The sequence below is a fragment of the Mus pahari genome, chromosome 19, assembly GCF_900095145.1.
Source record: "Mus pahari chromosome 19, PAHARI_EIJ_v1.1, whole genome shotgun sequence".
Classification (NCBI taxonomy): Eukaryota; Metazoa; Chordata; class Mammalia; order Rodentia; family Muridae; genus Mus; species Mus pahari.
The window spans coordinates 56,290,054-56,302,253 of record NC_034608.1 but is presented as its reverse complement, the minus strand read 5'-3'; the positions used below and the strand labels follow the sequence as shown (position 1 = coordinate 56,302,253).

At 36.0% G+C, this 12,200-nt stretch overlaps 1 protein-coding gene across 1 annotated transcript in view; it reads left to right on the top strand.

The window, feature by feature from the left end:
* Positions 1–9,284, top strand: part of Msr1 (macrophage scavenger receptor 1) — a 65,155-nt gene extending 55,871 nt beyond the window's left edge. The window contains exon 10 of the mRNA XM_021219456.2: positions 5,648–9,284. Within this exon, the coding sequence (XP_021075115.2) occupies positions 5,648–5,781 (134 nt within the window). The 3' untranslated portion in view covers positions 5,782–9,284. The remainder of the gene's footprint in view (positions 1–5,647) is intronic.
* The last annotated feature ends 2,916 nt before the right edge of the window (positions 9,285–12,200 follow it).

Sequence of the window (12,200 nt, the reverse complement as noted above, 5' to 3'; positions counted from 1 at the left end):
CTTCCTTCCTTCCTTCCTTCCTTCCTTCCTTCCTTCCTTCCTTCTTTCTTTCTTTCTTTCTTTCTTTCTTTCTTTCTTTCTTTCTTTTTGTCAGAGAAGAGTTAAAACAACAGACCTCTGAGAACAGGGAGTGGCAGTTTTCTCTACAACATATCAAAACGGACAGTGCCAATCCAGAGGGATGCGCACACACAAGCAGTACACAGTCGATAATTAGAAAGTGCTTTTGCTGGAAAGTCGAGGCAGAATGACATCACAAAGTGACATCAGTGGTCCCCCCCTGAGTCACAAAAGGAAATGTGACCTTTTGTTGTTAAGAACGTGTGAAAATAAATCTCAGCTCACACGGCTTACTGTCAGCCCAAGTCTTTGTTCGGTTCTCCAGGCCACACTACAAACCCACTGAAGAATGATTAGGAAAAATTGAAATAGTGAAGCAAGATGAGCTGGGATGGAGAGACACGTAGAACCGAGGTGATTAGTTCGGAAGAGAACACATTTTAAAATGTAAGTGTCTCCGTGGCCTACGTATCAAGGAATATTAGATGAGGCTTGTTCTGCGAGCTGCTTTTGGGTTAGACACAGTGAACAACTATTTTTTTGTGAGATATTTGGACTCTGCTGTATTGCACAGTTAGAACACCTCTACACATTTAATTTATAGTTCTACCCAAGGGATTGGGGAAAAGGCCACACTGAAAGCTTAATAGAGGCAGAAAAAGAAACCTAGAGATAGGAATGTATGGTAGGAACCAAAAGACAGGCGCACATACCAGTTTTAATTATTTATTATTTGCATGGAAAAAATAAGAAGAATCCAGTTAATTTTACATTGTCAACAACTATCAAAATTTTAAAAAAAGAAAAAAGTTGAAACTCATCCACTTTATATAATCCCCATTTCAGACAGAATGTAGTGTTCTGGCCACGGTTTTTTTCCCCAATCCCCATATCTTTTCTTCTCGTTTCTTTTCTTTTTTTCCTGGTTTCAAAATAGCAAACCTGGCTTACCAGAGATAATCCTTGTTAGCTTTAAGAACAATTAGTTTTGCAGCTGCAAGCAAAATGATTTATTGGAATAAAGCTTAAAGCAGGCTTCTTTAAATAGGTTCTTTTATTGGCACGTGCTATTTGCGAAAAGTGGAATAGCCTTTCTTTTCCTGAGAAGACAAAACCAGTGAGTTTGAGGCAGTGCAGAGAGTCATCTGGTGTTTGTCACTGGAGGAGGGAAACCTGCTCCTTATTCAGGCTTCACACCCTGGCTTCAGTGTCCACTCTGTAGCAAACAAGGATGGGCTTGATCAGACTACGGTGTTATCTCCTGGAATCTGCTCAAGAAAGGAGCTCTGAAACCAAAGCAGCTATTTAACTTCCCCTAAGTTAGGATTGTGGGGCTCCAAACTGTAGAACAGCAACAATAAAATTCTCCTCATAGTACTAGCTCTTGCTCATCCTTAGCTGTCTATTATTTGCTTTGATATTAAATGCTATCTAACTCTCCATATTTAAATTTCCAGGGAAACTTTCAAAAGAAAAATGCAAAAACAGAGAGATGGGAACCAAAATTTAACTCTGAATCTTTGATCTGTCCTTTAATGAAGGGTTATAAAAATGATCCTACAGATGAATGAAATGTAACTCAATTTAAAGATTTGTAAATGTATGGGCTGGAGCTACAGCCCTTTTGGTAAAACACTTCCCCAGTAACCACTTCTGTTTTCTCAATAGCTATCAACTCCAAGGGAAGCAATTGTATATATCTATGGATAAACAGGTGTGGCAAAAAATAATATGTAGGCAAATAGGTAGGTAGGCAACAGATATATAGATAGGCAACTGTAGCTAGGTCAGTTGAGTAAGAGCACATATCTACTAAATTCTACAAAATTTATATACATTCCCAATGAGGAAAAAAAGTGCATCAGAGACAAACCCTACAGTGACTACAACAGCAGAATTCCTGTAAAAACCTTAGTATCTAAAGAAACAAAACCAAATATACATTTTAAAAATCTTTTAGGTTTTCATGAAGATCAAATGTTATGAATTCTATGCTACCGTTACATTAATTTTTAAAGGCAAAAAACAATTTGGAATAAGCTGTAAGATACATATTAGATAAAATTTCCCTTTAGGCTCAATAGTTTTGAATATATTATCGTAAAAAAAGTAAAACAAATATGTACACATGACTTGCCTACCTCTATTTAGCTTCTGTGCAGTGAGTAAATATTACTGGGTTTTGGTGTCTTTATGTTCTCACTTGGCTTTTTGCTGCTCTTGTGAGGTAGCAGTTTGTTCTGTGAATCTCAGTTTGGTTTTAGCTCTGAAATGGAGGGATTGCCTTTATTTTAAAGGTTAGAGCGGCATTTCTCAACATTTTTAATACTGAGATCCTTTAATACAGTTCCTCACGTTGTGGTGAATCCCAACCATAAAATTATTTTTACTGCTACGTCATAACTGTAATTTTGCTACTGACGGGAATCATAGTATAAGTACCCTTCAGATGGTCTTAGGCAATCCCTGTGAAGGGGACATTGACAGCCCCCAAGGGATCTGAGACCCACAGGTTGTGAACTAGTGGCGTAGAGAGTAAACAGAATTATATGGGAGAATAGCTAGGATTGCATCTTCAAGCACTCCAAACGTTCCCATGGTTACTGAATTCTTTTCAATTAGTAAAGGCAATAGTCGTTGAAGGTATCTTATATTTTATCACCTATATCTGTCCTAAGTATAAGGTCTAGAATAATAATCAGAAATTGTGGGTGCACATATAAACAACAGATTTATGAATAGCAGAGTTTTCTGCTACTACATTGGTGACATCAAGTGTTTTACCTACCTAGAACAGAAACCCCCAAGTAGTTGCCATTCTAAAAGAGTATGGATTTGGTTTCTTTGCACTCAGAACAGGTTCATGGTATGATTAAATCTAAGAATGCAGAGGGATGCTGTAATATTGATTGGCTCTAGGGATTAACATAGGGATTCTGTGTGGCTTTGGGTTCAGTTCTTATTTCTGCATGATATTCCACTCTGTCAGTAGAAGAATTGAACAAAAATGAAATTTAACTATTTGAATATCAATGAGAGATTCAGTGAGGCACCAAATTGAATGAACCATGAATTTGTCCTGTGTCACATGAACAGTCCTTGAAGAGTAAGCCTGCATTTTCATTATCACCCTCGAGCCTCAGTGTACTAACACCCATGAATGGCTTGGTCACAGTTTCTAAAATCATGTGTGCTCACATATTGGCACATTGAATATGTAATATATTTTCTCGTGGAGTAGATAACAACCATTGAGATTCTTCTCACTCTCAATTTTCTTTCACTCAATGACAAAAACTATACTGCTAAGATCTGAACCAATATAGAACAATTCAGAGCAAGCCTATCAAAGGGAGCCTTGGGACAGGGACCATGAACTTCTCCAATTCTCCTGTCTCCAGGAGAATAACAAAATCACAGTTTCTCCAGAGTTTCAACTCTATTTACATTTACATCTTATGAATATGATTGATATATTTTCCTCTGCTTTGTCTTCTTTTTATGATAGCATGGGAATGACCATATAGTCTTATTATTTGCCTGCATTCCTTGAGTATTCCTTGGGGGTTTTCTAGAACTTTCTGTAAGATTTATGAACTATAAAGATAATACACACAGAAACAAATACCTACAAATACAAAAAGGATGGTGCCCCAGCTGATAATCAATTTGAGAACTAACAAGTATTTGCCAACTTTTCTGATTTGATATTGTATTTCCATATATTATTTCTTCATGTCTTAATATTCAAGTCACAAAAATGCAATGCTATGTAGACACTCCCTAGATCTTTGAATTATCCAGCTAATTAGTGCTACATTTATATCTGAGAATACTCAAAATTGTTTGCTCCTTTTTAATAGAAGCATTGTAAACTGAGTGTGTATCTCAGGAGCAGGTCACTTGTCTTTAGCATGCCCAAGGCCCTGGATTCAATCCCTCTGACCACCAAATTAACCAAAATAAGAAAACAAATAAATCAAAGCATAAAGGAAATCTAATTACTGTTACATAAAATATATACTATTTATAATTATCTCATCACTTAAATCTTAAATTAACACAGCAATTTATGTGATATACTGGGGGGAATCTTGTTCTGTTCTAGGAACAAAGGAAAAATGAATCCTCAAAGAAAATTTCCATAATAATGAAGTCTCTTTCTCCTTTGTAGATTTTTTTTTCTTCGTTAAAATCCACTGTGACACATAACCCTAAAATATAGATTTGATGATGTGTGTAATTTGGTAGCTCATAATGTATAACTAAAGATTTTTTAAAATGCAGCCCAACTTTCAATGTAATCTGTCAAGGGCATCTCCTTCAGCCATTAACATTGATTATATTTGAGATGCTCAGAGATGATTGTAAAATATCAAGGATTTCCATGCTACCATTGTCACATGGAATAAATGTTTTTGTTTATAATGGAGAAGTTTTATCCATGTTTTAAGGCTCGTGTTATCCACACTATTCATCATAACATTACCAGCAGCTGCTTGTTTATGGACATGCATGTTCCCATGCAATGATGTTAGTGGTTCACCGTCTATAGATTGTTCTTGAAAACTCATTTGGAGATTTGCAATCTGATACAGCCAACCAATCCTGATATAAGCACAAGTTTACAAGTTTCCTAAAGTTTCTGTTTAAAAAGCTTGATAAAAGTTTTTATCAAGTTTTGATAAAAGAGAGGAGAATATTCATAATGAGGCACTGTAGATAATTTGTCAGAGAACATCAGAAACATGCTTCTGAGCACTTATTTTTAAATATATCTTTTTTTATAATTCAACTTCCTTCTAAAACAACTGTTTTCTTATTGATTAAATATAGTCTTTAGTTAATACTTTAGTCTAACAATTTATTATACTAAATATTTTATAGGTAGCCTATCAGTAAGTAAATCCTTTTCATTATAATGAAACTGTGAATGACCTCAGAGGACATAAACGGGTTTTAGACTAACCATTTTCCTACAGATTTGTGCTTAAAAGCAACACTATTTTCAATCCAGTGTTTCCTTATAGGATAGTTTTACAAGTGGTTTGCTAAATCAATAATGGTAGTTTCATTTAGAAAGATAGTATATTCAGTAAACTAGGCAATGATCAGTGAAATACAGTAGTAGCTAAAATCTAAGGAAGAAGTGTAGTTGCTGCTATACAGTATAGTTTTTTTTCCTGCCAGCACTTTTAGCTCCAAGTGTTCATCAAAATTTGAACATCCAGAAACACTTCAATCATCATACTGTTATATAAATCCACTGTTATCAATGCCTCCTTACTTTCAGATTGCTAAGGAAATCCAGTGCATCCTTAGGGAAACAATTATCCTGTAATGTGGGCTCTGACAGAACGGTACAGGGGCTGTTATAATTTTATATTATTTTGAAGTATAGTAGTTTATAAGCTGGCAGGGTGTGACATTTTCTGAGGCAGGAAGGCCAATTTTATATTCTCAGTACTTTTATCTCAGGAGTATCCAATATTTTGTATTTGATTAATTAGTGGCATAATTGCTTTGCCTCATTCAATCACAGGCACTTGACAATACTTACTAATGTAGATATATCTGATTATTGCAGGTACTGGTCCAATATGGCTGAATGAAGTGATGTGTTTTGGGAGAGAATCATCTATTGAGAACTGTAAAATCAGCCAGTGGGGAGTATTAAGCTGTTCACATTCAGAAGATGCTGGAGTCACTTGTACTTCATAATGTATCACATTTTCAATGGCATTTATGAAATTGCTATTACAAAACCATTTTTTGTTGTTCTGCTCCACTAAAATCATTTTAATGAATATTAAATGGATTCACAATATTGGTAAAAGAAAGGGAATATTAGAAATGAGTGGGAATAAGTCTTAAACACATCAAACTTTATGTCTATAGGTAAGGGATTCAAATTTCTTGCAAAAGTTAATGTTGATTGTCAAATTGACAGAATTTACAAATGCCTAGGAAGACAAAAATATGTTTATTTATAGGAGGACATTTCCAGCGAGGTTTATCAGAGGTAGAATCATTGGAAGCATCATTCTATGGGCACAGGATGCAGACAGAAATAAAAAGGAGAAAGAGAGTGGGGCACCATAATTCATCCCTCTCTGCTTCCTGACTGTGAACACACTGCCATTATCTCCATCATGCTTCTGTCACCAGGATGGACCACTCGAATCCATGAATCAAAATAAGCCCTGCCTTCTCAAGTTTCATTTAGGGCATTGACGGTAAAAGCTAACAGAAAAAAAAAAGTTTTGTTTTATTTTGTTTTGTTTTACCACAAGTGGGGTTGTGACTATCATAAACTTGAGGACAATTTGTTAAATTGTTGAATTAATTTGCTGGAAGAATAGAGAAAAAAAATCTGAGCCATAGATTGTAGGCGATCTAGAATGGCATCAGCAGAGCTTAATAGGATATTCTGATAGAAATTTGGATTTTTAGATTGGCAAGTAAAGAGATAAATGGGTAAATAAATAAAATGAAAACACTAAAGGTCAGTTTCCAGAGGCTTCAGGGTGAAATAAGAATTGTATCAAGAACTGAAAAAAGGTATTCACGTCACATGCTGGCACTCTGTCACGTCATTCTGACTTCATGCTATTTGTATTCTGAGACTTGCAGTAAGACCTTGAGACAAACTTCTTTAATGTTAAAACTTCAAGATATAATAGAATCGGGCTGTGGCACTGTTACAAGTCTCTGTTCTTACTCATATCTGCAGTGGCAAAGAGCAGTGAGAAAGGCGGAGGATATATCAACTCTGCTGTTCTAGAAAGAAATAAGCAAAGCTGGTTTAAAGTTGTTGACAAAGAGGACAAAGTTGTGATTGTTAGAGAGATTAGAAAAATTAATGAGAAAACTCGCCCTTTGCAGAAGGGTCTCGGTGGCAAAACCATTGAAAGGCTCCAATGTATACAAAATGCAAATTTATCTGAAAGGACAAAAGTTAAACTGAAAATCTGTTCAAGGGTTCCCTGCTAGAAAACAATTGCCCAGACACCTTTATAGCTGTGCTAGAAAAATACCAGACTATATTTCAGGATAGTAGCAGAACTTATAAACCTAATCCACATGGTATAAAATAAAAGAGGGATGGATTCACAAAGATTTATAATAGATGCCAGAAAGATACTGAGGTCAGGAAATGTGTTTCAGAGTCGGTTTCCCTATAAAGAATTCCCTAGAGGACACTGTATGAAGCTATAAAGGTGAAACCTAAGTTGAAGTAGGGTTGCAGGAACTGAGAAATATCCCCTGAGACTAGTTTCACATAGAGAGTGGAACTTGTTCAAGAGGAAGTTGAAGTGTTCTGAGATAGCACAAATAGATTTTCTAGGTGTCTCAGTATTGTAAGAGCTCAAAGGATTCCTTCAGGAACCCATGTGCCCAACACCAGATTATACGTTTTCAGTATTTCTCTAATTTTTTTCTTTCCTTGCTATGCTTCGGTTTGTCCCTTTTGGACTGGGAATGTTTATTCTGTAGGACTATGTATTGAAAGTATGTAACATGTAGGTTTTAAAAAAAATAGACATTCACAGTTAAGAGATTGTCTGATTCTCAGAAGGGATTCTGAACTACTATTTTGAACAATTTTGAAATTCTTATGACTTTAGGGAATCTCTGAAGACACACTAAATGTATTTTACATTATGAGATTAATGTGAGACTTTAGGGACCAGGGGTGGAACATTAGAGATTTTAATGATGTGTTTGGGTGTTAACTTGACAAGACTGGATATGTGATGGTTAACATGACTAGTAAAGTTATTGGGATTTAGAAAATCTAGGATATGCACTTCTAGCCATCTACTTGAGAACATTTCCAAAGAGACTTAACTGAGAAGGCAAGACCTAAATTTGGTGACTCCACCTTACTGTTTGAACTTTCAGCACCAAATGAAACTGGAAAAGAAGGTAGACAACCAATGTGCATTTCTTTGCTTCCCTATGTTACCTATGGGCTCATGCTCCTGCCATCTTGCCTCCCCTGCAGTGATGAACTATAACCCAAATCATGTGCCAGAAGAAACCCACCATTCCTTAAGTTGAACTTTTCAATTGTCTTGGACAAGAATGAGAAAAGTAAGGAAGACACTCTCTGAGCTTTCAAGTGGAAATTTAAAAATAATGATGCGTGAAGAGAATACTTTTAAATTTGAAATTTCTACAAATGAGAAGAGAGTAGAGAAGATAGAAGTTCTCTCATACTAGGAACACAGGAAGAGTTTTCTGGATTTTGAAACTTAAATACAATAGATAGAGACTTGCAGAAGTGTGTGCATGTGCTGGGCTGGGTTCTCTTCAGCTTACCTTTTAAAGTAGGGTGACATTTAAGACTTCACTGCTAAACTATGCTTTATGAGGGCAATACTATGTGGAGATTGAATCATATATTCTCAGAATTCGAATGAGTATTATAAAGCATAAAACTATTGTATTGCTATGTGATTTCTTTTTTCTACAAAAATGTCAGATACCAAAAATACAAGGTGCATTATTGTATTCAGTTTCAAAACTGTAGAAGCAAATGTGACTCTTAAAGTTCAATGATGTTCCCTGAATCAAACAAGAATATAGGAGAAATACATAGTGGAATAATTTTAGGTAATAAAGAGACTGAAATATAGTGTTAACCATCTATGAGGAATCTCTCCAGTGCCATACAACTTCAATCAAACCTCCTGGAAAATATTTCTTCTGTTAATCACAAAAAAGTCTTTGATGCTTCATTTTTGAAAAAAGATGGTTAAAATTAATGATGTTGTTGTGTTTGTTTCCTTAAATAGCAAAATAACCGTTCTCACTGTGAAAATATAATGCTAGAATGAAGAGAGAACATCTCTATTACGCTGGATAAGTAGTGACTAGGAATTTCAAGTATTTCTCTGACACCTGGCATGCCATACATCCCAGTTGGGTGCTAGAGTGATTAGATGGAGGTGGTAGTTTGGGAAGGTTAAGAAGAAAAAGAAGAATGAAGGAGTGAAAAGAAGGAGGGAAAGTGAATGAGAGAATATGGAGGAAATTTCAAGAAATAACCTATTTGCTAATCATCACCATTACATGTTAAACATTTTGGGTAAGTCAGTTACATTGAAGTGGCTTATGGTAGACATGGATATGAGGCAATAAATCAACTGAAGAAGTCCCTGTGTGCCATTAGTGATATTAGGTGATTATTTCTACCTTACTGCTTAAATTCCATTTTGTGTGTGTTTGTATGTATGTGTATGTATAATGTGTATGCACATGTGTGCATTTGTGTAATTGTGAATGTATGTGTTTGCTTATGTGTGTATGTACATGGATGTGCATGTGAACATTTATATGTATGTGTGAGTATATGTATACACATGTGTGTATGTGTGCATGTGTGTATTTGTGTACATGAATGTGTATACACATGTGTGTATACATGTACATGTATGTTTTGTGAGCATCTTTGTGTATGTGCATGTGTGTACATGTGAGGAAGCCAAAGGGTGATAGTGACTTCTGCAGTCACTATGCACCTTAGTTTTTGAGACAAGATCTTTTAATGAACCTGGACATTACTGAATCAAGTAGACTATCTGGCCAACAAGCCCTAAGAATTCACCCAATGTGGAGTGTGAAGAATGTATGTTTTTGTGGGTGTGCATGCATGTGTCAACAGTTGGGTGTCTTCCTCATTTCTTCTTCATATAAAATTCATTTAGGTGCCATGTATGCATGAAACCTAGAGATTATTTTATGCCACATGTGATTCTGTTTTGTTTTGTTTTGTTTTCTCAAAATGTTCAGATGAGGGCATTTGACATGTATTGGGACTGGCTGCAAGTTCTATGTGCAAGACGGTCAACCTATAATGCTTATCCTTATATCATGGAAAATAGAACTATTCTATGTGACCTGATTAACTCAGGCTGAGTCTCTAAGTGGCCAAGATGGACATGAATCATGGACAGGGAAAAAGCTACTTGTTTGCAAGATCTTCAAATTATTCCTTTCCCTCCCTCATTTGATGTCCATAAAATGGTAATAAAGAATTTTCTTTTCAAGTTACTTTTGTTTTTAAAACTACTCTTTTCATTTTAATCTGTTTTAATTGAAAATGTATTACATTCATGAAATATATTCTAACACAATTTTCCCTTTCTCAAGTCCTCTTGGGTTCTCCCCATGCCCCCTCCTGTTTGAATTCTAACCCTCATGTATCTTAACATAACATTAGACTACCATGTATTACTTCTTCACTAAGGGTAAAAGTAAGATAGTGTTCCATAAATTAAATTAGGAAATTAATTGTGTAGCTGGAACTTTTAAGTTCACCAGACCTTCATGGAGGGGAAATGATGTGGGACTCAGATTAATATAATCCAGTGAAGGAAGTGTTCCCCAAACTGAGGAAGATAAAAAAGTACAAGGAAGATATTTCCAAGCCTTCCTGCAGATCCTTGGCAAGGACAGTGGGGAGAGCTTGCTGTACATTGTCACAGGAGTGCAGAAACTAACAGACAGAAAGGAAAATTTTCCCAATGGTGGATCCTAAGTGGAACTATCATGAGCCCTCCTACCACAGAGTACTGAGATGGGAGTGAGGATAGGAGAGGCAGAGGATGGTGTGTGTAGTAGAAATAGCCCCAACCTCCCTTCTTGGGCTTTCTAGAGCACCCATGCCTTAGGTTCTTTCTCTGTACTTGCTTTCTATTCTGTCTTTGTTGTTTCCTTACTTTCTATGCAGATAAAAATCCAGTGTTTTGATGTAATTGCTACCACAAGACTATTGGCTGGATCCATAGAATACTTAGCCAGGAGCTTTTCTCAAAGCACACCCCCTGGAAATCATGACATAGCAAAGTTCCAGTCAAACTGTGGGAAGCTAAAGAGAAGTAGGCGACAGAAACTAGAAAACAATTTGGACTTGTCTTTGAAGTACTTGGGATCTCAAGGAGAAGAATGTGGTTAACACCAAGAAGTTTATAAGCAGTGCACAAGACAGAGCACTAAAGGCACTATGACAGAGCTTAGTACAGGGACAGAAACTACAGTCCAGAAGCATTTGAATGTCCAAAGACAACTGGAAATCACAGCAACTGTGTAGGAAGAGAAGAGCTATGTAATGGTGCTGCCACTGCAAGAAAAGCTGAGTTTCTGCTGGCTTCGGAAAGTGTGTGGGCATAGCACAACTTGAAACAGAGCTTGTTTTAGTTGAAATGCTGGGCAGCGGCCACTAGAGCTATGGAATGGAAGCTCAGCCAGACCCACGATAAGCAGAGAAACCAATTATGCTTCCATTCTAGTGCTTAACAGGTTTTCATCTTCCAGATAAGATATCTGTATCTTGACTCTCCCTCATACATATTTGTGATAAAATTTCTAACAGTAGCCAACTAGAAAAAAAGGAGAGATCGTGAATTTGAAGATCAAAAGGGTTATATAGATGTGGTTGGGAGAAGGAAGACTAAAGTAAAATTATGTAATTGTATTATAACCTCAAAGATATCATTCAAGGAAAAATACAGTATGTTGTGAAAATGTACATAAGCCCTACAGTCTCATGATATTTAAATTAGCTTCATTATTTTTATTATTGCTGTCTAGAACAATAAAGGGAAAGGCAGAGAGAAACTGTTTTACTTTTCAATAAATCCAACTTGGCCCAATTCTTTACTCAGAATTATAGCTGTGCAAGGCAAATTTTTAATATTTGATAACAATGTGAGTTTCTATGCAATTCTGATTAGTCATTTGGGTGTAATTATCTTTGTTTTGTAATTCATGTATGGCATTGTTGGGTATGTTAGCAACTGCTTTAATTTCTGTGTTTCCTTAAAGGGTTTATGCAAGGGCCTAATTGTCACATAAAAAGCATAGGGTTGCATGGAAAATATTAGGGGAATTATTTGGCAAAAGCATGGTGAAGGGAAATGAAATTTAATGCCTGGGATTCATGTAACTTTAAAAGAAAATTGTGTAAATTCAAGGTTCAAATAATGTGAGACATAAAAGGGTTCTTTTAATGTAAAAACTTAAGGTTAAAAACTGCCTGAAAAAAAGCAAGCCCAGGTTGCCTTGAAACTAAAGTCAACTGGCCTTAGCTATTCTGGTCGACTCAACAGACATCTGAGGAGTGCAGGAACTTG